Source organism: Oryctolagus cuniculus, chromosome 11, assembly GCF_964237555.1.
Source record: "Oryctolagus cuniculus chromosome 11, mOryCun1.1, whole genome shotgun sequence".
Taxonomy (NCBI): Eukaryota; Metazoa; Chordata; class Mammalia; order Lagomorpha; family Leporidae; genus Oryctolagus; species Oryctolagus cuniculus.
This window is the reverse complement of record NC_091442.1, coordinates 811,495-838,567: the sequence shown is the minus strand read 5'-3', so window position 1 is coordinate 838,567 and position 27,073 is coordinate 811,495. Positions and strand designations below refer to the sequence as shown.

The 27,073-nt window shown below is 67.0% G+C and overlaps 1 protein-coding gene across 1 annotated transcript; it reads left to right on the top strand.

Moving 5' to 3' along the window:
* On the top strand, positions 1–27,073 carry NTSR1 (neurotensin receptor 1). Its single transcript, XM_051829424.2, has 4 exons — positions 1–1,047; positions 23,385–23,586; positions 24,810–24,900; positions 25,643–27,073. The coding sequence occupies exons 1-4, from the start codon at positions 343–345 to the stop codon at positions 25,890–25,892; spliced, it is 1,248 nt and encodes a 415-aa protein (XP_051685384.2). The 5' UTR covers positions 1–342; the 3' UTR covers positions 25,893–27,073.

Sequence of the window (27,073 nt, the reverse complement as noted above, 5' to 3'; positions counted from 1 at the left end):
GGGCGCGGCGGGGCGCGAGGGAGGAGAGCGGGAGCGGGAGAGGCGAGCGCGCCGGGCAGCCGTGCGTGCGCTCTGCTCGGCGCCACCTGCTTGTCCGCGAAGCCCGAGCCCAGGACCAGCGCAGAGCCCAGAGGGAGCGTGGAGAATCGTGGGGTCTAGAGCCGGGGGCGCAGCCCGGAGCCCGGGTGGGCGTGAGCCGAGTTCCTCGGGGCGGCGCTTCCTGGCCAGACGGCACCCCGCTAGCCGGCCTCCCGCGCCCCCCGCCAGGGCTCCTTCTCATCCCTCCCCGCCTGGACTTCCAGCCCAGGGGCGCGGGACAGAGCCGCGGACCCGGCGCGCACCATGCGTCTCAACAGCTCCGCGCCGAGCGCTGCGGGCGCCGACCTCTTCCCGCGTCCGCAGGTGGGGCTGGACGCCGCGCTCCTGGCCCCGGGCTCGGGCAACCGCTCGGCCAACGCGTCGGAGCTCGCGCTGGCGGCGCCGGGCAGCCCCCTGGACGTGAACACCGACATCTACTCCAAGGTGCTGGTGACGGTCGTGTACCTGGCGCTGTTCGCGGTGGGCACGGTGGGCAACGCCGTGACGGCGTTCACGCTGGCGCGCCGGAAGCCGCTGCAGAGCCTGCAGAGCACCGTGCACTACCACCTGGGCAGCCTGGCGCTGTCCGACCTGCTCATCCTGCTGCTGGCCATGCCCGTGGAGCTGTACAACTTCATCTGGGTGCACCACCCCTGGGCCTTCGGCGACGCCGGCTGCCGGGGCTACTACTTCCTGCGCGATGCCTGCACCTACGCCACGGCCCTCAACGTGGCCAGCCTCAGCGTCGAGCGCTACCTGGCCATGTGCCACCCCTTCAAGGCCAAGACCCTCATGTCCCGCAGCCGCACCAAGAAGTTCATCAGCGCCATCTGGCTGGCCTCGGCGCTGCTGGCCGTGCCCATGCTGTTCACCATGGGCCAGCAGAACCGGGGCGCTGACCACCAGCACCCCGGCAGCCTGGTGTGCACCCCCATCGTGGACACCGCCACCGTCAAGGTCGTCATCCAGGTGAGCAGCCTGTGCGGGGGGGGGGGGGCTCCAGGCGGGGGTCTCTCCGGGGGAAGCCTGGACTCTGCCCCCAGGGGTCTTCCAGCCGCGAGGGGGCTGCGGAAGTCCACTCCCTGGAGGCTGGCGAGGACGGGCCGCCTGGGGAGCAGCCCGAGCCCTCTCCCCACCTCGCCCCGCGGAGCAGCCGGGCCTCGGCCCCGCTCCCCATCCCCACCCCATCAGCTCTACCGAGGGTGGCTGGACTTGGTCAGTGTCCGCCCTGGACTCATGGGTGGGCCTCGGGTGGCCCTGAAGCAGTCCCTGGGGCCATATAAGGCCGTGGTCTCGTCCAGCAGCTTCTCAAAGGCCTTGTGCCCTGGCAGGGGCTCTGCAGCCCCCCCCCAGCAGCGGCACCCCCAGGCCGGCTTCCTCCGCGTCCCCTGGCTGCCCTGCCCAGCCCAGACTTGAGTCAGAGCTGAGCCTGACATCTTCTTGGGTTGGGTCTTACTCCAGCCTCAGTTTTCCTATCTGTAAAATGGGATGATGGCAGCATTCACCCTAGGTGGTAGTGCTCACGAGAACTCGTGGGACGTGTCTGCAGGTGCCTGGCACACAGAAACACCTGCTGGTGCTGCCGTCGCTGCCGACGGCAGCGGTGATGTCCCTGTTGGGACGATGGTAAGGCACCTGGATGTGTGTGGGGGGGTGGGGTCTTGCAGCCTGGAGGTGGGGGCTCACTGGCCTCCGTACAGCGCGGCAGGTCTCAGTGTGTGGCCCCGTGTGGGGCTGGGCAGTTCAGAGGGCAGGCAGCCTCTCAGAGGCCCAGCTCTGGCCCCGGTGCCACTAGGAACTGGGTGGCGGAGGACACGTGGGGTGCCCATGGCTTCCGGCGGGATGTCCCGTCTTTCCTTCGGCCGGCCCACAGGGGGCGCTGCCTGCATGAGCCCCTGCAGAGCTCAGGTGTCCCGGGCGCTGTGTGGCTTAGGGCCCGGGTGGTCAGTGGCCTGAAGGAGTGCAGCAGGTGGCAGAGAGCAGAGGCCCGGGTGGGGGAGCGTCTGGCTCACGTCCGACTGAGGCGGGGGCTGGCCCGGCACGGCCACCAGCTCTGCCCTCAGGGGCTCGGCGGGTGCCGCCCAGGCTCCAGCCCAGCCCTTGGACGCTCACTGACCCTGTATGGGCCCCGTTTACCTGGTCACTGAGTGCCTGAGCAGGAGCCAGGCTTGGAGGCCTGGAGGACTGTCCACGCATGTGCCCACGTGTACACGTGAGTGACGGGGTCTTCTGTCCACACCTCACCCTTTCCTTCAACCACGCCAAGGTGTCTGTGCTCCCAAGGCCACAGCTGGACCTCGACTACCCACTACCCCTACCCGTGCCCTGGGTGCCGTTGTCAGCCCCCGGGCAGCCTGGGGCCTCCAGCTCACTGCCCCAAGGCCGGCGGGGCCATTTGCACGCGGGGAGGTTCCCGGAGAGCAGGGGTGCTAGGCTGGGCGTCCCCGCCCGAGTCTGCCACCAGCCGCCAGCGGTCTTTGCTGTTCCGGCCCTGAGCGGCCCGGCCGCCCTGCCTCTCCCTTTTGTTCTGAGAGGCGCCCCCGCTGGGTGTGGCCCCTCACTGCAGGCAGGGTGAGCCCCGATCCGTGCAGGTGGAGCCGGCGAGCAGCTGGAGGGCCCGGCATGTCCCCCCGGACGGCTCCTGCCCCGGGGTCCTCGCCAGGGCTGAGTGCAGTTGGCTCGGGCGACGGCTGCCGCATGCCTTCCCCTGTGGGAAGCAGGAGCCGTGGGAGAGCAGGGGCGAGTGTCCGTGCAGACGGTGCTTTCTAGAAAACAACAGCCAAGCGAGGTGGGGGCTCCGTGCAGAAACCCACCCCACCCCCGCCCCGTGCCTGCTCGCCAGGGGAGCCCGGGGCACACCCCGCTGCCGCGCTGAGGCTGATGGGGGCGCGGTTCCCACTGCCGCCCCCGTCACAGCCCCAGGGCAGTCTCAGAGAAAAGGAACGGAGCTGGGATCTGGCGGGGCCCTGCGTGCAGCCCCCACTCACCACCCCCCACTCACCAGTCACCACCCCACCCACCACCACCACCCACTACAGGGGCAGGGGTCCCCATGAGGGTGCAGCCCCCACTCACCACCCAGACACAGGGGCAGGGGTCCCCGTGAGGGTGTGGCCCCCACCACCACCACCCACTCACCGGTCACCACCCCACCCACCACCACCACCCACTACAGGGGCAGGGGTCCCCGTGAAGGTGCAGCCCCACTCACCAGCCACCCAGACACAGGGGCAGGAATCCTCGTGAGGGTACAGACCCCACTCACCACCCAGACACAGGGGCAGGGGTCCCCATGAGGGTGTGACCCCCACTCACCACCCAGACACAGGGGCAGGGGTCCCCATGAGGGTGTGACCCCCACTCACCACCCAGACACAGGGGCAGGGGTCCCCGTGAGGGTGTGACCCCCACTCACCACCCAGACATAGGGGCAGGGGTCCCCGTGAGGGTGTGGCCCCCACTCACCAGCCACCCGGGCTCAGGGGCAGGGGTCCCCGTGAGGGTGCAGCAGCAAATCCAGGCGGTGAGGAGCACCCCAGACACACCCCCCATTTCCGGAGAGCAGGAAGAGGGGGAGCCCAGGCACCCACCCCTCCTTGTACCGAGAAACAGGGAGAAAGTGCCGAGTCCGCAGAGAGCGCGCCGGCTGGGCGCTTGGTTGGCTGTGGGCTCGCTCTCGGCCTCAACCCGCTGCTGTGGGCGGGGTCTCCCCGGGGTTCGGGTCTCCCCGGGGTGCACGCGGTGGTGTCTGTGGTCAGGTGACCCAGGGTTGGCCAAGGGTCAGTGGCCGTGGGAGTCAGCAGGGACGGCTCGGGGCAGGGGTGTTCGCACTTCATAATTGAGGCGTTTTTCAAGCTCTGTGTCGAAGCCCGAGATTCGGCTGTGGGATCTCCGTTCAGACTGTGGACGGCGGTTACAAAGGGGCAGCGTGAAGGAGGGCGGGGACCCCGCCTGGCTTCCGGCCGGGTGGGCCCTCGTCCCCACACAGAGTGGACTCAGCCTGCTGGGGCAAGGTGGACACAGCCGGGGCGGGTGTGGGACAGACGGGGCAGTATCCCTGCCCAGATACGGGGCACGGAGCAGAGGGGCAGGCCAGCCGCGTGTGCCCACGCTGCAGATGGGCAGGCGTCAGGGCTGTGCTGGCCGCAGGCTGTGGCGTCCTGAGCATGCATTGTCTGCAGCAGCCAAGCAAGTCTTGGGGCCACACCACGGCAGTGGAGGTGCAGCCACCGTGCTCCCCGGGCAGGCGCCCTCCCCGAGCTGTGGCCTCCTGGGCTCGGGGAGCAGCCAGGAGCTCCTGCTGGTGTTGGAGCTTGGAGCCTGGCACCACTCCTCAGCCGGCCCCCCGACGGGCAGGAGAGCAGAGACCGGCATGGCCGACCCCTGGGCCCTCGCCGGACAGCCGGGCGGGCAGCGGAGGCAGAGGCTGTGGAGACCGCCTGAGAGGGCGTGTCCAGCTGTCCACACACGCAGCCGCCCCGGCGGAGCCGGTCCTGAGGGTGTGGCCGGCGGCATCAAACTCTCACCGTGGGACCGTCCCCACCGCCCCCCCATCCCGAGAGCCTCTGGTCTCCACGGGCAGGAGCTCCGGGTCCAGCGGGTGACCCTGCCCCCCGCCTTCACTCCCCCATCCTCCCCCGACCTGGAATCGGAGCTTCTAACCCGGGGTCATGAACGTGCAGGGGCCAGGGGCCCACCCCACGCTGAGGGAAAGAGGCCTTGGACGCTGCCGGCTCCTCTGGAAAAGGCGGAGCCAGAGACGGGAAGTGGACGGCTGCAGGGCTGGCCGCCGAGGGGCCCTAGTGACAGCCGGGTGACAAAAATGCCCGGATCATGGTGGTAGGGGAGCCGCAGCACACACTAAGATCAGGGTGGACTCCATGTGTGCCCACTGGGGTGGACTCGGTGTGTGTGTGCACTAGGGGTGGACTCAGCGTGTGTGTGCACTAGGGTGGACTCGGCGTGTGTGTGCACTAGGGGTGGACTCGGCGTGTGTGTGCACTAGGGTGGACTCCATGTGTGCCCACTAGGGTGGACTCAGCGTGTGTGCACTAGGGGTGGACTCGGTGTGTGTGTGCACTAGGGGTGGACTCGGTGTGTGTGCACTAGGGGTGGACTCGGCATGTGTGCACTAGGGGTGGACTCGGCGTGTGTGTGCACTAGGGTGGACTCAGCGTGTGTGCACTAGGGGTGGACTCAGCGTGTGCCCACTAGGGGTGGACTCAGTGTGTGTGCACTAGGGGTGGACTCGGCGTGTGTGCCCACTAGGGGTGGACTCGGCATGTGTGCACTAGGGTGGACTCGGCGTGTGTGCCCACTAGGGGTGGACTCGGCATGTGTGCACTAGGGTGGACTCGGCGTGTGTGTGCACTAGGGGTGGACTCAGCGTGTGTGCACTAGGGGTGGACTCAGCGTGTGCCCACTAGGGGTGGACTCGGTGTGTGTGCACTAGGGGTGGACTCGGCGTGTGTGTGCACTAGGGGTGGACTCAGCGTGTGTGCACTAGGGGTGGACTCAGCGTGTGCCCACTAGGGGTGGACTCGGCGTGTGTGCACTAGGGGTGGACTCGGTGTGTGTGCACTAGGGGTGGACTCAGCGTGTGCCCACTAGGGGTGGACTCAGTGTGTGTGCACTAGGGGTGGACTCGGCGTGTGTGCCCACTAGGGGTGGACTCGGCATGTGTGCACTAGGGGTGGACTCGGCGTGTGTGTCCACTAGGGGTGGACTCAGCGTGTGCCCACTAGGGGTGGACTCGGCGTGTGTGTCCACTAGGGGTGGACTCAGCGTGTGTGCACTAGGGGTGGACTCGGTGTGTGTGCACTAGGGGTGGACTCGGCGTGTGTGTGCACTAGGGGTGGACTCGGCGTGTGTGTCCACTAGGGTGGACTCGGTGTGTGTGTGCACTAGGGGTGGACTCGGTGTGTGTGCACTAGGGGTGGACTCGGCGTGTGTGTGCACTAGGGGTGGACTCAGCGTGTGTGCACTAGGGGTGGACTCAGCGTGTGCCCACTAGGGGTGGACTCGGCGTGTGTGCACTAGGGGTGGACTCGGCGTGTGTGCACTAGGGGTGGACTCGGCGTGTGTGTGCACTAGGGTGGACTCGGCGTGTGTGTGCACTAGGGGTGGACTCAGCGTGTGTGTGCACTAGGGTGGACTCGGTGTGTGTGCACTAGGGTGGACTCGGCGTGTGTGTCCACTAGGGGTGGACTCGGCGTGTGTGCACTAGGGGTGGACTCGGCGTGTGTGCACTAGGGGTGGACTCGGCGTGTGTGCACTAGGGTGGACTCGGCGTGTGTGTGCACTAGGGTGGACTCGGCGTGTGTGCACTAGGGGTGGACTCGGCGTGTGTGCACTAGGGGTGGACTCAGCGTGTGCCCACTAGGGTGGACTCAGCGTGTGCCCACTAGGGGTGGACTCGGCGTGTGTGTCCACTAGGGGTGGACTCCATGTGTGTGCACTAGGGGTGGACTCCATGTGTGTGCACTAGGGGTGGACTCAGTGTGTGTGCACTAGGGGTGGATTCCACGTGTGCCCACTAGGGGTGGACTCGGCGTGTGTGTGCACTAGGGGTGGACTCAGCGTGTGTGCACTAGGGGTGGACTCGGTGTGTGTGTGCACTAGGGGTGGACTCGGCATGTGTGTCCACTAGGGGTGGACTCAGCGTGTGCCCACTAGGGGTGGACTCGGCGTGTGTGTCCACTAGGGGTGGACTCCATGTGTGTGCACTAGGGGTGGACTCAGCGTGTGTGCACTAGGGGTGGACTCGGTGTGTGTGCACTAGGGGTGGACTCGGCGTGTGTGCACTAGGGGTGGACTCGGTGTGTGTGCCCACTAGGGGTGGACTCGGCATGTGTGCACTAGGGGTGGACTCAGCGTGTGTGCACTAGGGGTGGACTCAGCGTGTGCCCACTAGGGGTGGACTCGGCGTGTGTGTCCACTAGGGGTGGACTCGGCGTGTGTGCACTAGGGGTGGACTCGGCGTGTGTCCACTAGGGGTGGACTCGGCGTGTGCCCACTAGGGGTGGACTCGGCGTGTGTGCACTAGGGGTGGACTCGGCGTGTGTGCACTAGGGGTGGACTCGGCGTGTGTGCACTAGGGGTGGACTCAGCGTGTGCCCACTAGGGGTGGACTCGGCGTGTGTGCACTAGGGGTGGACTCGGTGTGTGTGCACTAGGGGTGGACTCCACGTGTGCCCACTAGGGGTGGACTCGGCGTGTGTGCACTAGGGGTGGACTCGGCGTGTGTGCACTAGGGTGGACTCGGCGTGTGTGTGCACTAGGGTGGACTCGGCGTGTGTCCTCTGTCCCAGCAGAGTTACTTCTTCCTCCAGGAGCATTAGCATCCCTTCTGGGCTGGGTGTTGGGCGTGGCCGTTACCGCACTGCCTGGGCCCCCCACAGCCCCCCACAGCTGTGGCACCCGGGTTTGCCTTCCTGGCCCTCCCTGGACCTCCCTGACCCTCCCTGACCCTCCCTGGCCCCACCTGCAGGTGGCAGTGATGGTGCAGGTACCTGGGTCCCTGCCTCCCCAGGGGTGACCCGGATGGAGCTCCTGGGTGAACCAGTAGATGGGCTCGCTCTCTGTATCTGTGTGTCTCTGCTCGTCCCCTCTAAAATAAGTGAGAATAACATTTTAAAGTTTTAATTATGAAATGACACCTCTGGTGGCCCCTCTGCTGTCCCTCTGTCCCAGCCTGTCCTGTCCACAGACCCCGGGCCCACACTGCTGAGGGCCACTCCTGGCTCTTGGCAGTGGTCTCCATCATCACTCAGCCTACAGACCCCGTTCTGTGGCCCTGTAGGTCCCCGTGTGAGATCCAGTGACCCCAGGACAGGTGTGGGGTCTCTGTGACCCCAGGACAGGTGCGGGGTGTCTGTGTGACCCCAAGACAGGTGCGGGGTGTCTGTGTGACCCCAGGACAGGTGCAGGGTCTCTGTGTGACCTCAGGACAGGTGCGGGGTGTCTGTGTGACCCCAGGACAGGTGCGGGGTCTCTGTGTGACCCCAGGACAGGTGCGGGGTCTCTGTGTGACCTCAGGACAGGTGCAGGGGTCTCTGTGTGGCCCCAGGACAGGTGTGGGGTCTCTGTGACCCCAGGACAGGTGCAGGGGTCTCTGTGTGGCCCCAGGACAGGTGTGGGGTCTCTGTGACCCCAGGACAGGTGTGGGGGTCTCTGTGTGGCCCCAGGACAGGTGCGGGGTCTCTGTGTGGCCCCAGGACAGGTGTGGGGGTCTCTGTGTGGCCCCAGGACAGGTGCGGGGTCTCTGTGTGACCCCAGGACAGGTGCGGGGTCTCTATGTGACCCCAGGACAGGTGCGGGGGTCTCTGTCTGGCCCCAGGACAGGTGCGGGGTCTCTCTGGCCCCAGGACAGGGGCGGGGTCATCTTTCCCTCTGAGGTCCCTGAGTTCTGGGCTCGGGGGTCTTCTTAGTCCCTGTCTCACGTCCTCAGTTCCCTTTGTAGACGGGTGTCCCTGCGTCCGTGGTGTGCGTGCCCACGGGATCAGAGCCCGCCGCCCGACGCGCCACTCCCCACAGGCTCACCTCCTGTCCCATCCCCACTTCTCTGCACATGCAGGAATTCTTCTCCTGCACTGAGCATTGTGAGCGGCACCCGAGAAGCTGGCCTGCTGTCTTCCTCGGAGGACGAAGGCTGGTGTCTGCTCCCGCCTCACTCGGCAGGCCCCGGGGTCCGGTTTCAGGCTTAGCTGGGGGTCTCGAGGGCCCTGCGGCAGGGCAGGACATGGCCCTGGTCTCTGCCCTAAGGGCACCTGGTGCGTGTGTCTTTTTTTTTTTTTTTTTTTTTTAAGATTTATTCGAAAGAGTTACAGAGAGGCAGAGGCAGAGAGAGCGAGGTCTTCCTTCCGCTGGTTCACTCCCCAGATGGCTGCAATGGCCGGAGCTGCGCCAATCCGAAGCCGGGGGCCAGGAGCCTCCTCCAGGTCTCCCATGCAGGTTCAGGGGCCCAAGCACCTGGGCCATCTTCTTCTGCCTTCCCAGGCCATAGCAGAGAGCTGGATTGGAAGTGGAGCATTCGGGACTCAAACCAATGTCCATATGGGATGCCGGCACTGCAGGCGGCGGCTTTACCCGCTGCACCCAGCGCGTGTGTCTGTTTCAGTTCCATTTATGCCTCTTTATTTGAAAGCCGGAGAGAGAGACAGAGTTCTCCCTCCTGCTGGCTCAGATGCCTGCAACAGCTGGCGTCGGGCCAGGCAGAAGCCAGGAGCTGGGCACTCTGTCCGAGTCTCCCACATGCGTGGCAAGGGCCCTAGTACTTGAGCCACCACGGCCGCCTCCCAGGGTGTACCTGAGCAGGAGGCTCGAGGGGAACCGGAGCCGGGACTCAAACCCAGGCCCTCTGCCGGGGGACGCGGGCGTCCCGAGCAGCGGCTGCACCCACGCGCCACGACGCCTGCCCAGATGTGTCACTCCTGGCTCGGCCCAGCGCAGGTGCCTTCCCCTAAGCCCTTTTCACCATCTGGGTCTGGGCTCACAGCTTGGCCAACCCGGGAGAACCCTGGACAGCTCCTGAGGAAGCCTCCCCACCCCCACCCCCGCCACCGCCACTGTGCGGGCCTCAGATCCCTGCTGGGCTCCGAACCAGGCCCTGCCCAGGTCCCTGCTGCTGCCGTCTCCAGGTCGGAGCTGGCCCCAGGCAGGGATGAGGCCAGAGCCCCCCAGGAGTCTCTCCTTGGTCCTCCCCGGGCTCGACGACGTGTGTGCCCACGGCCGCCTGGTGCCCCACGCGCACTTCTGCGGCTGTTTGTGTCGGGAGAGCTGGAGCAGCACCCGTGAAAGCCATTGTGGATGTTAGACACGGTCGGCTTTCAAAAATATCCAAGGCGGCTTAAGATGAAAGCTGCTGTCTCCCAGGAATTATTGAAACAATGTTGCAAAGAATACAAAACAAAGGAGTGGGTTATCCAGCACCGCTGGCGGCTCAGTCAGTCTCGCCCCAGGCTTATGAAAACCTGCCCCGTTGTTTGGACTTAGCATTTTTAGCCCAAGGTCTGCTAAAGGTGAATTTATTGTAAATTTCAATAACTCTCCCTGGACATATTTAAAGGTTAAGCATATTCTTCAGCGTTTTGTGTCCCTGTAACTCAGAGCGGTTCCTGTGCAGGACCCAGTGTGTCGGGCGGGGGTCCTGGGGGGAGCCCAGCCTGTCTGGTTCAGGTTATCCGGGAGCCGCGCTGGCCCCCAGCCAGGTCCAGGACGTCTGTGAATCCGCTCTGGGCCGAGCGCCCGACAGGATGTGCACAGTAGGAAGTGGCCATCAGGGACGTATTTATTGCCTGGGGCGGAGGGAGAAGCTATCCCACCTGGCCGTGACTGCCGGGGCCTCCGCCCCCTGCCCCAGGACCCCCAGACTCGGCCACAGGGAAGGCAGGAGCCCGAGCCCAGGGGCCCCTCTCGGACGCAGCAGCTGGAAGCGCCCCTTGTCCACTGCCCTCAGTACAGGGAGCTCCAGAGCGAGGCCGCTGTGCCTCCCCCTCCAGCGGGGGGCCCCAGAAATGTGGGGGTTTCCTTAAAACTGGCTTCGGTTGAGCGGGTTCACTCCCTGGGGGTCTCCTGGGGAAATCAGGTTGGCACAGAGCGAGGCAAGGAGGGAAGGGACAGACCAAGAGCCCCAGGAAGGGGCCTGGCAGCGCCGTGTCCACGTGGCACAGCTGTGTTGTGGGAGCGGGGAAGGCGGGGCCGCCCCCCGGGCCTGGCACAAAGGCGGGGGTCTCAGACGCTGCCCCTTGCCACCGCTCGGGGCCGTGAGCAGGAGGGGCGGGGGTCCGCCCGGGAGCCCGGGCCAGGCTGGGAGGACAGCCCTGTGACCTCGCACTGGGCAGCTGCTCCGACGCGGGGCGGGGACCTGGGGTCAGGACGGGGACCGCAGGCTGCGGGGAGCGGCGCTGGGAGCAGAGGCGCCAGACTGCGGCACCGGAGGCAGTAACTGCAGGGCTGGGGCCGGCGCTGACACCGGCTTCCTGGGATGCTTCTCTGACAGCCTGTTTGAAAAGGAGCCGTCGCCCGTATTAAAAACACCGGCGTGTGTGTGGGATCCGCCGCCAGCCACGCAGGAGGCTGCCTCGGGGGCCGCCAGGGCAGGGCCGTGCCGCCTGCCGAGAGCACCGCCTGCCGGGGAGGGCCGGCGGGGCCCCAGGGGGCTGCGCGGGGCTCGAGCTGGGCAGCTGAAGGTGTCACCAGCTGGCTCTCCCGAGGCGCAGGGCCGCGTGGCCTCCTTCCCCGTCCAGCTCCCTCTGAGGGCTGCCCCCTGACACTTGCCAGTTACTCGCCGGGGACCATCCAGCCAGGAGGTCTCCCCGGGAATCATTGTACCATCAGAGATGCTGTTCCCAAGCCAGGCCCTGGGGGCCGCCTGGCACCCCACTGAGCAGGCGTCCATGAGAGACGAGAGTGGGGGAGGGGCAGGGTGGGCCCGAGACCTCGCAGTGGTGGGGGTGGGCAGGGCTCAGGGTGGCCTAGATCCCTCTCCACACCTAATGCCCCTTTGGTGACCGTGGAGCAGGGACACTGGCTGCTTCCCTCTGTCCTCTCCGCCTTCTCTGTTCCATCAGCAGACTGAGGTGCTGAGCCCCGCTGGCCATCCATGGCCCCTGGTGTGGCAGAGAGGGTGGGGGAGGGACAGAGAGGCCGGGAGGCGGCTGCGGCAGTCGTCACCGCCCCCCCCCAGCTGCCTCTGACTCTTTTTTTTTTAAGATTTATTTATTTATTTGAAAGACAGAGAGAGGAGAGAGAGGGAGAGAGATCATTCCTCCACTAGTTGACTCCCCAGATGGCCACAATGGCTGGAGCTGAGCCGATCTGAAGCCAGGAGCCAGGAGCTTCTTCTAGGTGCAGGAGTCCAGCACCTGGGCCATCCCCCACTGCTTTCCCAGGCCACAGCTGAGAGCTGGATCGGAAGTGGAGCAGTTGGGACTTGAACTGGCACCCATGTGGGATGCTGGCACTGTAGGCGGTGGCTTTACCTGCTGCACCACAGTGCCTGCCCCCTCCCCTGTCCCACCTGTCCATACCTGGTCAGCAACTCCTTGCAAAAATGCCCTTCCCACGGCTATGAAAGTGTGCCAGCCAGCTCGTGCCATGGCCCGTCCAGCAGTGTGACAAGCCCAAAGTCGAGTGCAGATGGACGTGGGGACAACATGGGGTGGGCAGGACAGGGGACGGCCAGTGGAGGGGCAACCCCAGCAGGAGGGTGCGGTGGTGGCCGATGCTCAGGTCCACGCCTGCCCTGAGCCTGGGTCTGTGGGGTGCTGGGAGGGCCAAGCAGCCTCGTCACAACAGGAGTCAGCGCCTGCTCTGGGCTCAGTCGTGGCCCAGGCTCGGGTGTGCCCACCCCAGAAGGATGTGGCAGAGGTGGGGGCTCTCAGGGGCTCCATCTCACAGCCCCGGCCCCTGCTCCGGGTTCCCCAAGACCAAGGATCTACGCCAGGCCCTGCCCTGGGATGACCCAGGTGGGATGCTGGGGTTGCAGGCGGTGGCTGTGCCCGCCACGCCCCCGTGCCAGCCGCTCGGTTGTACAAGTCATGGCCTTGCCATGGTCACTCGCTAGTTCCAGAAGCTCAGCAAGGTTTGCTGTTTTCTACAGTCGGGTCATCTGCAAGGTTCCCTTTTGCATCCAGAAAGCTCGCCTTTTACCTGGTCTCGTCTTACCGGCCGGGACTGGCCCTGTGAGCACGCGGAGCCGTGGTGCTGGGCGCGCCCGGCCTTGTGGCCCACTTACACCGGAACCATCCGAGTCTGGCTGTTGGGAACACAGTGGGTTACTGGTGTTCTCCCAGGCTGAGAGATTGTCAGGACACTGCTGGGTTGGTCACTTGCTCTCCAGCCATGTTGGTGTGGCCATGTGCTTTCTCGTCCTTGGCCCGAGGGTGTGCTGGGTCATGGCGGGGGTGTGCTGGGTCACGGCAGGGGTGTGCTGGGTCACGGCGGGGGTGTGCTGGGTCAGGACGGGGGTGTGCTGAGTCACGGCAGGGGTGTGCTGGGTCAGGACGGGGGTGTGCTGGGTCACGGCAGGGGTGTGCTGGGTCACACTGGGGGTGTGCTGGGTCACCACGGGGGTGTGCTGGGTCACCGCGGCTGTCAGCCCTGGCGGTCATGGGCGTGGTTCTTCCCCCGTTGCCTTCACCCATGTCCACTGCTGCAGCAGACAGGGTCATCTGCATGAGCGGCGGTGTCTTTAGCTCCTGGCTCTGGAGGCTGGGGAGTGAACCTCAGGGGCCAGGGCCTCCCTGGGGAGTGGGCATTGGGGGACTGGGCCTGGCCATGGCGTCCCTGGGGAGTGGACACTGGGGACTGTATCTGGCCAGGGCGTCCCTGGGGAGTGGACCTCGGGGCCTGGGGCTTCCCCGGGGAGTGGGCATTGGGGGACTGGGCCTGGCCAGGGCGTCCCTGGGGAGTGGACACGGGACCAGGTCTGGCCAGGGCATCCCTGGGGAGTGGACACTGGGGACCATGTCTGGCCAGGGCGTCCCTGGAGAGTGGGCATTGGGGGGCTGGGCCTGGCCAGGGCGTCCCTGGGGAGTGGACACGGGACTGGGTCTGGCCAGGGCCTTCCTGATGCATCATGGCTGGCAGGAGGCGTCGGACGGTGCAGGAGAGAGACGCAGCAGGAGGGGACCGGACGGCTCTCATGATGGTGACGTCAGTCAGTTCCTGGACGCCTCTGGTCAGTCCCCGCCCCCGAGCTGTTCCACTGAGGATTTGGTTTCCAGTGGTGAGCCTGGGGGTCACCTGACAGCCTCAGCACACGTGTCGTGGGCTTGATTTTGCACGTGTTTTGCTGAGAGTTTGCCTAGGCACACGTGTTGGAGACTGACAGCTGCTGTCTGGTTTGGGTGCGAGCCGTGCCGGCCTCCCAGACTGAATTCCTGGGGGTCTCTCTGCTCCGCCTTCCAGAAGGGACCTCAGACCTGTGAAGCCCGCGCAGCCTGTGGCCTCCTCTTCTGGAAGGTTCCGTTTCGTTCCGAGGGCTAAGCCCGGTCTGGTTGTCTGCTGCCCAGCGCAGTGTCCCCCAGTCCCCTGAGTTACCCCTCTGTGGACCTGGGGCTGCTCCAGGAGTTTCTTTGCTGGAGATTTGCCCCCCCACCGTCCACCTGCCCACCTGTCCACCTGCCCACCTGTCCACCTGCCTGCCTGCCCCCTGTCTACCTGCCCACCTGCCCGCCTGTCCACCTGACCCCCGTCCACCTGCCCACCTGCCCCCCCGTCCACCTGTCCACCTGCCCACCTGCCCACCTGCCCACCTGTCTCTCTCCATCCCTGTCACTCACGGGCAGAGGCCTTACCGAGTTTGCTGACCTTGTCAAACAGCCCTTGGCTCTGCTGACCGTCTCTGTCGCTCTCCTGTCTCCACTGCAGTTCAGGGAGCCCCTGGGTGGCCACAGGGAGGCTGACCTGCCCCTCGCGGCCAGGGGTACTCGGCCCAAGGAGGACCCTGCCTGCCCAGCAGCCGCCCGGTCTTCTGTCTGCCGTGGGCACGAGTTCCCAGGGAAGGCGAGGGCACCAGCCTGGTGTCCGGCTGCCCAGGGCCTGCACCCGGCAGCCTCACCGTGAGGCCCAGAACCTGCTTCTGTCACCCAGGGAATCGGCTTGGCTGGGACGCCTTTTCCTGAGCCTGGTAGGGGCTGAGTGGCGGGGCTAGTGCTCACTGCCCAGGTGCTCAGTCCTCCAGTGCTCAGTCCTCCAGTGCTCACTCCCCTGTGCTCAGTGTCCAAGCACTCAGTCCCCTGTGCTCAGTCCCTCTATGCTCAGTCCCCCAGTGCTCAGTCCCCAAGTGCTCACTCCCCTGTGCTCAGTCCCCCTGTACTCAGTCCCCCAGTGCTCAGTCCCCCAGTGCTCAGTACCCCTGTACTCAGTGTCCAAGCACTCAGTCCCCTGTGCTCAGTCCCTCTATGCTCAGTCCCCCAGTGCTCAGTCCCCCAGTGCTGACTCCCCTGTGCTCAGTCCCCCAGTGCTCAGTCCTCCAGTGCTCACTCCTCTGTGCTCAGTCCTCCAGTGCTCACTCCCCTGTGCTCAGTCCCCCAGTGCTCAGTCCTCCAGTGCTCAGTCCCCCTGTAATCAGTCCTCCAGTGCTCACTCCCCTGTGCTCAGTCCCCCAGTGCTCAGTCCCCTGTGCTCAGTCTCCTGTACTCAGTCCCCTGTACTCAGTCCCCAAGTGCTCATTCCTCTGTGCTCAGTCCCTCTATGCTCAGCCCCCTGTGCTCAGTCTCAAGCACTTGGCCATCCTCTGCTGCTTTCCCAGGAGCATTAGCAGGGAGCTGGATCAGCAGTGGAACGGCTGGGACTTGAACCCGCGCCTTTAGGGCTGCCTAACCCACTGCACTACAGCGCTGGCGGCACAAGGAAACATTTCAGCTCGGCGCCAGCTGTCTCAGACCCATCACGGCTGCGTCCGTTTCTGTGGGATTGGCCGCTACACGCCCCTCCCCACCCAGGAAGCACCTGTGTGTGGCTTGCGGCGTAGGCTTCCCGGGAGCTCTGACGGGGTGAGCAGACTCTGGGCAGCCCTGGGGCAGCGCTGGGCAGCCAGAGAGGAGCCCCGCTGCCTCCTGCCTGCTCTGCCCAGGCCTGGGCAGGGCTTGGGGCAGTGCAGGGCCCACCTGGCCTGGCCTCCCCGGTCCCTGCATGGAGGCAGCGGCAGGCACGCGAGGTGCTGCCCGGAAGGTGAGCCTGTCCCCGCTTGTTCCCCAGACACCCCGGCATCCCGCCAGCCCCACTCGCGGAAGAGCACACGGCAGTGCAGGCGAGGACAGGGCGGCGTGAGTGGCTCCTGTGCTGTCCTCAGAGCCAGTGGCACTGGGCTGCAGGACCTGTGTGCCTGTCACCAAGACACGGCTGGCCTGTCTGTGGGACTCGGAGACTCCCAGGCACCTGTCAGCGAGCTGCAGGGCCTGGCGGGGCGCGCCGCCCTCACAGGAGCTGTGAGTTCGGGCTCAGCGGTCCCGCGGCCCCGCTGGCTCCCGCTGGGTCCAGGATGGTCCCTCGGCACTGCCCTTGTCCAGGCCCCTCTCTGCAGGGGCGCTCCAGGGAGAGAGCCCTCGCCCTCCAGTGCACCTGGCCACGGGCCGCCCTGCGGGAGGAGAGGCCGGCGTGCGTGCAGGGGCGTGTCCAGTTGTGGAGCAACCCTCCACCAGCACGGGCTGACCAGGTCCCCGGGTGGTCTTGTTCATGGTCAGCCCTGTGTGACCCGTGGCCTCTCAGTCTAGGCCAGGATGACCCCCTCAGAGCAGGCTGCCGTGAGGACCTGGACTACCCCTCTAGGTTTCTGGGCTGGGTAGGGGGGGTGAGGGCGCCGCAGCGGGGAGCAGCTGGACGGTCGTCCCCTCGCAGCCGAGGGACGTGGCATGGGACGCGGGGGTCCCTGAGTGGACGGCAGGGCTGCAATTTGAGCCAGAGCCCCGCTGAGCTCCGGAGTGTGGGCGGAGCCGCAGCAGAACGTTCCGGATGCTGCTCCCCACCAGGGGGAGGCCAGCAGCTGGGGGGTGGGGGGAGCCTGGCCGGAGCTGCCCTGTGGTGCGACTGCCGAGCTTGAGGAGGGGCGCAAGTGAGGACCAGGCCCGGGCGCCCGGAGCTCGGCTGCCCCTGCGGCTCTGCCGGCTTGGATGCCAGTTCCCGGCCAGCCTGCAGGCAGCAGAAGACAGCTGCTGCGGCCGCTTTGGGGCCCCGGCCGGCAGGGTGGCAGGGACGCAGTGTCCAGTTGAGACGAGCGATGGCCGAGGGCGCTCCGGTCCTCCCTCAGTTTACCCACTGGCTCCCGTGTCCTGTGCTCTGAGGCACGGTCTGAACGGGGCAGCGCAGGGTCCTGCTGTGGTTTCTGGGGGGTCCTGGCTCGTGACAGCAGCCGTTCGGGGCTGACGCCTGGACTCACCTGGTCCAGTGCCCCGGGGCAGGCTGGCTGGGGCATAAAGTGTCCTGAGTGTTGGCTCAGTTGGGCGAGCCCCTCCCCCATGCAGGGCGCTGGGGGAACCCGAGCCCCTGCCAGTCCCGCTCCCTCCCTTGGGCTCCCCAAAGCTGCCTCCGGTGCTGTGTCCCCGTAATCAGCCCTAATCCTGTTGACTGCTCCAGGATGCTGGCCAGCGGAGTGGGCAGCTCTGCCAGTGGACGGCAGTTAGGGGCAGGGTATTTGCTGAGCTGCCCACACAATCACACGGCAAGAAAACGCTGGAAATTGTGGGGCTGGAGTCCCAGCCGCTGCGGGCCAGGAGAGCGGGGAACAGGTGCGGGGCCACAGGCGAGGGCCTCCCCCATACATCCGGCGGCAACGGCTACCCACGCTCCCCTCTGCTGCGCCACCTGAAATGCTCAGGGGTCCTGCGGGTGCCTGCCGGGCCCCGGCAGCCTCACGGGGGCCCCCTCACGTGCTCATTGCTGAGGGTTTGCACAAACTCCCTGGGGAGCCACAGCCTGCGTCTTCAGGAACCCAGCTTCTCCCGGCCTGAAGCTGAGGAGTTGGCTGCGTGGTTTGGCTTCTGTTGAGGGCTCAGGCTTGGGCACCAAACTCTGTGCTGAGTGAGTTGGCTCCACTTTTAATCCTTCAGAGCCAGATCAGTGCCCTGCACGCAGGAGAAATGTGAACAAGAGGCTCCTGGCGTGGCGTGGCCAGTACCAGCCAGTGCCAGCCAGCTCCAGCCAGCTGGGACGGGCTGGGAGCCTGCGTGATCAGACCCTTCCACAAGGAAAGACAGGGCTGCTGGGCCCTGGTTCCTTCCCAGAAGTAAAGCCAGGCCACTCAGGTTCCTTCCTGCTGGACTGCCGGGCACCGAGGCCAGGCCCCGGCGTCAGAGCCCACGCCACCTGCTCCCTGCGCCGCACCGCCGCCTGTCCGTGCCAGGAGCTTCAGAGCCTGGTTCACAGCTGCATGGATCTGACTCCCAACCGGGCTTTGTAGCTGGCGGCTACTTGAAAACATGGCCAGCTGACCTTCAGCCCACAGCCGCAGCGGCCTTGCACAGGTGGCTCGTCTGTTCTCGAGTGGTGCTGGGATGCTGTGACCACCGGCACCCAGCTGCCACACGCAGCACGGGGAGGCCCCTCCCCCAGGCTGCCACGCCCCACCCTGCCGTGCAGAGCCAGGAGACGGCCTTGCGCTCCCATCCTGAGTCCGGCAGTCACCTGCCCAGGTGGAGGAGGGCGGTGATGCCCAGGAGGCTGTCTCCCTAATCGGGTTGCTAGGGGCCTCCAGCAGCCGAGCTGGTGCCAGTCTGCAGAGCAGCGTGGCCAGGATGCAGCACCCGCTCTGCCAAGTTCGCGCTCAGACGGCAGCCTCTGTGGCTCCAGCAGTCGGAAGGGGGATCAGCAGCTGGTCCCCCGCCCAGGACCACAGCAGGCAGAGACAGCCCCAATGCCTCCCTCCTGCCCACACCACGGCTCTTCCAGGGGGACCAGGTGCTGTCCGTGGTGCTGAACCCGCGGCTCCCTGGGCCCTGGCAATCTCCCGGCCTCTCCCAGGATCTTCAAACCGGACAGCTGCACAGGGCTCAGGGCAGAGGCCATGGGAGAGCACAAAGAAGAGAGGAAAGCCCGGTCCGAGGGGTCACCGTGGAGTCGCAGCGCTGGGACCCGACGTTCCCCAGGCAGGTGGGGGAGGCCAAGGATCCTGCACCTGGCTGACCCACCTGTCCTGGGCTGTGCACTAGCCCGAGATGCAGGAAGCCAGGGCTCAGGCTGGGTCAGACCCTGGGGCTCGTGTCTGTGCCTGGACTTGTGAGTGAGCGTCCCTGCTGTGGCTACCTCGCAGACTGGACACCTGCTGGGGCCGCCCACCAGGGTGCCTCCTGCAGAGCCCTGGGCTTGCTGCTGTTACGCCTGTCATCACAGGGACTGGAAATTAGAGGGACTCCAAGCATCCTTTTTCAAAGATTTATTTATTTATTTAAAACCAGAGTTTAGAGAGAGATCTTCCATCTGCTGGTTCACCCCCCAAAGTAGCCACAGTGGCTAGAGCTGCACCGACCCGGAGCCAGGAGCCAGGAGCTTCCTCCAGGTCTCCCCTGTGGGCACAGGGGCCCAACACTCAGGCATCTTCTGCTGCTTTTCAGGCCACAGCAGGGAGCTGGACAGGAAGTGGAGCAGCCGGGACAGAGCCAGCGCCCGTGTCGTGTGCCAGCACTGCGGGTGGAGGCTCCACCCACTGCGCCACAGCGCCGGCCCCGGGCGTTCTTTATGAGCTCCAGTGCCCCGCTGGAGCCATCTGGTGGTGCCTGGGCTGTGTGGAGGCTGAGCCATTGCCAGGCACCGCCAAGCTAAGCAGGCCCTGCCCTGTCCGCCCCCCCCCCGCTCCTCTGGACCTCAGGAGGTTCCCACGGCCCCCCCAGCTGGAGGCATCTTCCTCTCCCCATCCTCCACCCACTGGCTCAGAAGGGCAGGCGGTCGCTGCCTGGACACACTTGCAGGCTCCCCCTGAGCAGGGCCTGGGCTCCCCGCTGACCGCGGCTCTTGTCACCTGGGCCAGGCGTGTCCCCGCTGGGCCGCAGATCCTGCAGCCTTCGTTTCTGGAAGCTGTGCTGAGACCGCGCCCGCTGGTCCAGCACCCCAGGTTCGGGGTGACCCAGGGCAGAGAGTGGGGCTCAGGGATAGCCTGGCACCCCCCCAGCCCGGAGCCTTCCAGAACAAGGTCGCTCCACCGACTCCTTAAGTCTGAAGTCCTCTCCTTCCCCGGCTACCCCTGCACCAGAGCCTCAGGCCCCGCACGCCCTCGGGCCTGGCTGGCCGGTGCCCCGATTCCCTGTCACCAGAGGGCCCCTGCGTGCATGTGCCGAGTCGTGGGCGTCTGAGCTGTTCCCAGGTTTTGCGGCGCCGACGACCGTGAATTGCAGGTTTAGCATTGACTGCGTTGCTGTTCCCGGGCTGGGCCGTGGTGGAGGGAAGATGGGGAGTCGTGAGGACCCCAGGAACCTGCTGCCGTGCCGGCCTCTGCTGGGCCCGAGGGGGCTGCTTCTGTCCGGAGTCTGGGAGGTTAGAAGGGGTCTCCCCAGAGTCTGGGCGTGGCCAGGGCTGGACATCTGCTCTTGGGAGGGTCGGTAACGTGCCGGGCCAGCCTTGCTGGGCCACGCTGGGAGGGCGTACGTGCCGGCCCCTCCTGCCTCCCCTGCACCGTCCCGGGAAGCTGGCTTTGCGGCCCAGTGGGGTTGGCGAGGGAGGCCGGAGCTGTCTGTTTATCTGAACACAGTGGGGTTAATTAGGGGAAGAGTGGGATGGGTGAGAACACGGGCCAGCGGTTCAGAGGCCCATGACCCCTCCACTGGCCAGGTGTGCTGCACCTCGCCTATCTCCAGGTGTGCTGCGTGCCTCCCCACCTGCCCTGTCACTGTGGGGTGAGGTCATCCAGACCCCCCGCCCAGAGGCCGGGCCCTTTCCAGCCGTCCCACACACACTTCACACTACCCCTCTCCCAGAAGATGGCACACGCCAGGGGGGCAGAGGCCATGCCCGGCCAGCAGCACCCTCAGAACAGCCCACCCACCTCCCACGCTGAAGCCCCACCCCCCACGCTGAAGCCCACCCACCCACGCTGAAGCCCCACCCCCCATGCTGGCCTCCTTGGTCCTCCTCCACAAGGCACGAATCCCGGGTACCACTAAGCACACGCGGCGCTGTGAGGCAGGCGCCGGGAGACGCCCTCCTTAGGAACCAGAGAGCTGAGACCCTGCCCAAGGTGGAGGCCACAGGTCAGGCCCAGGCTCTCCGGTGCCCAGAGGCCCTGTGTGGCGCTGCTCAGGGGTTAGCCCAGCTGCGGGGCAGGGGCAGGGGCAGGTGGGCAGCCAGGGCGGCACAGGCAGCGCGGCACAGAGCAGCCAGGAGCCCGGGTTGTCCTGTGCAGACATCACTGCCCTCCACCACGGCCCCTGCTGGGACTGAGCCCGCGACCCGGGGCTGCCCGGGGCCTGCACCCAAGGGTGTTGGTCCACTCCCCGGGCAGAGGCAGAGGCAGAGGCAGAGAGAGACACAGGCTCTGGGCAGCTGCACTGTGCACGGCCCCCACCCTGCAACCAGGCAGCCCTCCCTGCAGCCGGCGCTGGCCTCCCAGCCCCTCGCCGTCCCCCCGCCGTCCCCCCGCCGTCCGGCTCTCCCGCGCTCTCAGCTGCTTGCACAGCGTGTCGGGATGGTCTCATGTCCCTCTGCATACGGAGCGGCCTGGCGAGGTGGCCCTCTCTGCTCCCTTTAGAGGCAGATCAGAAGGCCCCGTGGGTGCCGCCGGCTCGTGGCTCTGGGGCACCCGCTGGCTGCCCCACGTGGCCCCGAGCTGATGAGTCCCTCAGTGTCCATCAAGGCTGCCCGGTGTGGGCAGCGAGCCAAACCCAAGCCAGTCGAGAGGCAGATGGCCTGGGCGGGCAGCAGGGAAGGCTGGACAGGTCAGTGCGCCGACCTCACGCGCCTGGCCTGGCCGCTGGGCTGCTCCGGCCGGCCGGCGGCTCAGAGGTCAGGTGTCCCCACTAGCAGAGGCCGTTGCTGAGCCCCTCAGTGCTGCCCGTCAGCCCTGTGGTCTCCCTGGAAGCCCGGCGTGGAAGCCAGCCCACCGAGGAGGAGAGAAGACGGGTAACCAGAACCCCAAAGGAGAGAGGAGACAAGGCAGGTGCGGCCACAGGAGCTGGGCGGGCCGCAAACCCGCGACGGCCCGTGGCCGCGCCCCCCAGAAGGTGGGGCTGCAGCACCACCAGCCACGGCGGCCAGGCGGGGGTGGCCCAGCCACGGGCGGGCATGTGTCCTGCGTTTGTCCAATGGGCTCCTGCCCAGGCCTTTTGGGATGTGCCAGCTGGCCGACCCCAGGCAGAGAAGCCAGGAGGAGCAGGGGCCCCGAGGCCCAGCGGCCAGCGGCCAGCAGCTCCTTCCGTGGCCTGCGTGTCTGACTGGACGCCGTCTCTGGCCGCAGCTCCGTTCTTGTTGAAGTCTTCCCCTGTGCTCCCCCGCGCCCACCGGGACCCTCACCCCTCCTTTCCAGAATTTTCTCCTCTGTCCCTGATTTGCTGACTCAAGGTGTGGCCGTCTGGGGGCGGGGCTGGGACCGGCTCTCCCCTTAAGCTGCCTGCTGGTGGGGTCCTCTTGGCTTGCCTTGGGGGAAGGGGTGGGAAAGGGTCTGCGCTGTGCCCTGTGCCGTTCCTGAGGGGAAGCCGAGCCGCCGACACCCCCGCATGCAGCCCAGCTGCCAGCCAGCGGCCACTGTGGGTCCGCAGGGCAGCCCAGCCCCTCCAGGCTTCCTGCAGCTGAGGAAGTCGCCGCCCCCTGCGCTAGCCCCCGCTGGCCCCCGGCAGCTGCTTCTGCTGCCTGTGCTCAGCGAGGCGTGGCCTTGCAAATGTTTTGACGAGGGAAATCTCTGTTGGATACACTCACTCTGATTAACTCCACCGGGGCGCCGGTGACTCACCGGCCAGCGGCTGCTCCCCCGAGGCTGGGCCTGGCCCTCCCCGGGCACCCCCCGGCTGCTGGGCCTCCCTCGGAGACGGAGGACACACCTGCTGCCCACCAGGGTCCCCTGAAAGACAGCATGGCCGCGCCCCTCCCCATGCACTCGGCCTCAAGGCTGGCTTGGTGCGAGTGACACGCAGAGGCGAACCCGGCTGCCTGGGGCTGCCCTGAGCCCTCCACGGCCTCCCGAGGGTGGACAGCACCTTTGGAGGCCCGGCCGGTGCCGGCGCCGGCATCCCAGCCTCTGGGAGGCTGTCCTGGGTCTCCCTGCCCTGCCCCTCCCAGGGTACAGCTACCACTGGCCTCTCAGGGACTGTGCCCACCGCAGGCCGAGGCCACCTGCTCTCCAGGCCACACGGCCACGCTCACGTGTGTCCAAAGGCCGGGGCCGCCCTGGGAAGGAAGTTGCCAGAGGGGCCGGGCTCAGCCACGTCTCAGCCGGGAGCTCTGGGCAAGACCCGAGCCTGCGGGGCGGGTGGGAGGCTCACCCCTGCGCAGCGCTCTGGTCAGCAGGGGGCCGGAGGTCGGCATGAATGGTGCGCGCCCAGGGTGGGAGACGCTGGCTCCGCGGTTGGTGAGACTGGCCTCAGGCACAGCTGCCACAGGCTCAGGGACCGTGTCGTGGACTCCGTGAGCCCAAAGCCTGGGTGTCCCAGGGTGCACGTTCCTCACTCTTGATACGCAGGTGAGAGGGCGGGGGTGGGGTGGAGGCAGCAGGCTGGGGGTGGGGCTTGGGGGCAGGAGTCAGGCTGGGGGTGGGGCTTGGGGGGCAGGGGCAGGATCTGCTAAACCTGTGCTGATCAAACGCCCACCAGGCCCCAGGCCCTAGGCCGCAGGGCGGCAGAGGGTGGGACCTGCTCCAGGCCTGACGCCCGCCCTCCTGCCCGCAGGTCAACACCTTCATGTCCTTCGTGTTCCCCATGGTGGTCATCTCCGTCCTGAACACCATCATCGCCAACAAGCTGACGGTCATGGTGCTCCAGGCGGCCGAGCAGGGCCAGGTGTGCACGGTGGGGGAGCAGCCCGGCGTGCTCGGCACCTGCATGGAGCCAGGCCGGGTCCAGGCCCTGCGGCACGGCGTCCGAGTGCTACGTACGTAACCGGGGGCTGCTGGGGCCAGCTGTGGCCAGCAGTCGGGAAAGCTCAGGATGGGGCGGCCGGGGCTAAGGCCAGGGGTGGCTCCATCTGTCCGTCCATCCTTCCACTCGCTCACTCGCACGCCGGGGCCAGGCGTTTGCTCTGAGATGGGGGGACAGCAGAGGCGGGGGGCCCCGTGAGGAAGCAAACCCACCCACCAGGCACTCAGCCCGAGCTCGAAGGCGAGGCAGCCGGTCTGGCAGGCCCTAAGGCCCTGTGGTCAGCAGGCTTGGTGAAAACTGGGGCTGGGAACCTGCAGCCAGGTGAGGTGAGGGTGACCTGGGAGCGGTGGGCACCGCCTCACTCACTCCAGTGTCCACCTGGCCAAGCGTCCAGTCCCTTGTTCCCCAGCATGGCCGGGTCTCAGGCGGGACCCAGGGCCCTGTGGCCCCAGCCTTCCCCACACGTGGGGCAGAGGAGACTGGCCTGGCCAGCGATGTGGGGCAGTCCGGGCTTCCTGGCTGGAGCCCCTGGGACAGAGCGCTGGGCCAGACCCCTCCTGCCGGGGACTCTCCCAGCCCCCTCTCCCCAGCGCCCCGTCTGCAGCCACGGCTGCCGGCTGGCCCTCCACCCTGGACCGGCTCCCTGCCTCGACCTCGGGGCAGGCAGGTACAGGACACACAGGAAATGCCCATTTCCGGCGAACGGCGCTGCGTCTCCTGACTCTCGGGGCTCTCACTCTTTTTCTTTGGTGCCAGCTCCACGCGGTGAAGTCCTTGTTCTCTTCCAGGGGCTCTGTCGCTCGGCTCTCACGCTGAGATCATTAACCCGCCTCTTGGCGAACTTGGGCGCGTGGCGTGGGGTGAGGGTCCAGCCCCACGCTCCACGTGTGGCCGCCCCGTTCCCCATCGCCATTCGTAGGAGACACTGCCCTTTACCCACTCCCTGGTGCCAGCACCCTTGCCAAGGTCTCCTGGCCGTGGGCAGGGCTTGCCTCCTGCTCTCTCCTCGACGTCTGGGTGCCCGTGCCGCACTGTGCCCGTGAGGGCGCCTGGCTGTAAGGCGGCTTCACGGGGTACAGATGTTGGGGGAGAAGCATCAGTGGGCTCTGACAAGGGTGCGTGGACGCCGCAGACCACGGTGGGCGGCCGGGGGCCCTGGTGATGCCCAGACCCCGCTCCTTGGGCAGGACCCCCCCCAACCCACGTCTCCTGAGGCCACGTCTCTCTGCGTCTCAGGGGCCGTGGTCATCGCCTTTGTGGTCTGCTGGCTGCCCTACCACGTGCGGCGCCTCATGTTCTGCTACGTCTCGGACGACCAGTGGACTCCGTGAGTAGTGGGGGCTGGGCCCAGGCAGGGGCTCCCCCGCAAGCTGGCGGCAGGTGGGGGAGGGCACCGCCCAGAGCACAGTCGGGTGTGGGGAGCTGAGTCCACCCCGCGGCTGCCCCCCGTCCCCGCAAGGCTTTGAGCAAGCAGGAGAACCTGGCCAGCAGGTCCCTCAGGGCCCCGTGAGCTCTCGTCCGCACTGCCGGGCTGCCAGGGCCAGGGCAGAGGTCCGTGCTGGGGACAGCGGGAGAAGTCACAGGGGCTCCGTGGGGGCCAGCTGCCTGGCCGGGGGGTGAGACCCTGTGGAGGGCAGCAGGCCCGGAGGCCGTGGGGTGAGGCCCTTCGAGGCCCTCGGAGGCTGGGGTCCTGCACAAGATTCCAAGGATCAGTGCAGGGGCCGTGGGGCGTGGGAGCTGCGGCTTGCACTGGGCTGGGTGCAGCCAGAGCCAGGGCCCGCGAGCGTCCCAGGCAGCGTCCAGCGGGGAGGTGTGGGGCGGGGTCCCCTGGTCCTGCAGGAAGGCGTGGGGCGGGGCCTGGGCCGTGGTGCTGTGGGCGTGGTGGGGGTGGGACCTGAACCGGGGTATGGGCGTGGCCTAGCAGGGGTGTGGTATGGGGCGGGGCCTGGGTGTGGGGCGGGGTCCCCTGGTCCTGCCGGGAAGCAGGGGGCAGGGCGGGGCGTGGCAGGGGGCGGGTCTGGGCAGGGCGGGGCTGCCCCCAGGGCCCCGTCTGATGGCTGCCCCCACAGGTTCCTCTACGACTTCTACCACTACTTCTACATGCTGACCAACGCGCTCTTCTACGTCAGCTCCACCATCAACCCAGTGCTCTACAACCTCGTCTCTGCCAACTTCCGCCAGATCTTCCTGGCCACGCTGGCCTGCCTGTGTCCCCTGTGGCCACGCCGCCGGCGCAGGCCGGCCCTCTCCAGGAAGGCCAACAGCGTGTCCAGCAGCCACACCTTCTCCAGCCACGCCACCCGGGAGACGCTGTACTAGGGCCCCGCGGGGAGGGCGGGAGCCGGACGGAGGCCACCTGGGAGCCGGGGGCGGTCAGCCAGAGGCCAGCCCGGACCCTGGCGCCCGAGGCCTGCTTCTTCTCAGCTTCTCCCCGCCCGCCCCACCCCTCCCTCGTCTCCTCTTGGAAAGCCGGAAAGAAAGATGGTCCCCTCGCACCCAGAAGGCCTCTTGACGCTTGGCCAGGAGCAGCTGCTTTGTTCCCGGACTAAGGGGCGTGCGGAGGGAGGCGGTGAGCGGGGTGGTCGGGCTGGGCCACGCCTGCCTCCAGCCCAGGCCTGGCAGGCACCAGGGCCCCACCTCGCACCCAGGCCCTCGCCCAGCTGGCCTGGCCGGCTCCGCCTCCCTCCAAGGCAGGCCCAGGGAGCTCCCAGCACTCCAGGCGTAGAGAGTGCAGGGACCCCTTCCCGCCGCGACCCACAGGTGCTGGGTGCCCTGGGGGCAGCTTCTCTGTAGCCGGGAGGACCCAGTCCCTGCCCAGGAGGCCAGAGCCACCTGCTTCCTGTTCCGCTGGAGAGAGACGGTTCCTGGCCTCTGATTCGCGCCCCAGGTGCCGGCCACAGCCGAGGCTGGGCCGGGCTGAAGCCAGAAGCCAGGCGCTCCGTCCAGGCCCCCGACGTGGGTGGCAGGGACCCCAGGACTTGAGCCATCGCCTCTGCCCCCCAGGTGTGCATGAGCAGAGACTAGAGTCAGGAGCGGGTGTCCCAGGTTCTGTGCCACACTCCTGGTCACTACAGGGAGGTCTCCTGACCCCCACCCACCCCAAGGTATGGGGGCCTCTCTGGCTCGCTGCTGGCTGATGAGAATGTCAAAGGAATGAAACTCAGATGGTGGAATTCCAATCCGGGATGTGGGGACCGTGGGCAGGCAGCCCTGAGCCCTCACCCCGGACCCCTGGCCACAGCTCAGTCCCCACCTGCCCATGAGGCCAGAGTCCGGGTGCGCCCCTCCCCACCCCACAGGTCACCTGCTCCTGACCCTTGCTCCCAGCGGCCCAGGAGGGCACCAGCGGCGCCCCCACTGTTGCTAGGCAACGTGGTGGTCTGGGGAGATGAGTCTGCATTTCAGATGCATCTGGGGACGGAGAAAAACGGCCCAGCCACGAGGAGCCGAGAGCTGGCGCTTCCTGCACGGCGCGGCTTCCCCGCCCCCACCCCCTGCAA

What these genes read in the sequence shown, in the direction of transcription:
- NTSR1 (XM_051829424.2), top strand. Translation starts at nt 343, where the DNA reads ATGCGTCTCAACAGCTCCGCGCCGAGCGCTGCGGGCGCCGACCTCTTC. An exon ending in CCGTCAAGGTCGTCATCCAG is followed by an intron (nt 1,048 to 23,384) that starts GTGAGCAGCCTG and finishes TCCTGCCCGCAG; the next exon opens with GTCAACACCTTCATGTCCTT. An exon ending in GCACGGCGTCCGAGTGCTAC is followed by an intron (nt 23,587 to 24,809) that starts GTACGTAACCGG and finishes TCTGCGTCTCAG; the next exon opens with GGGCCGTGGTCATCGCCTTT.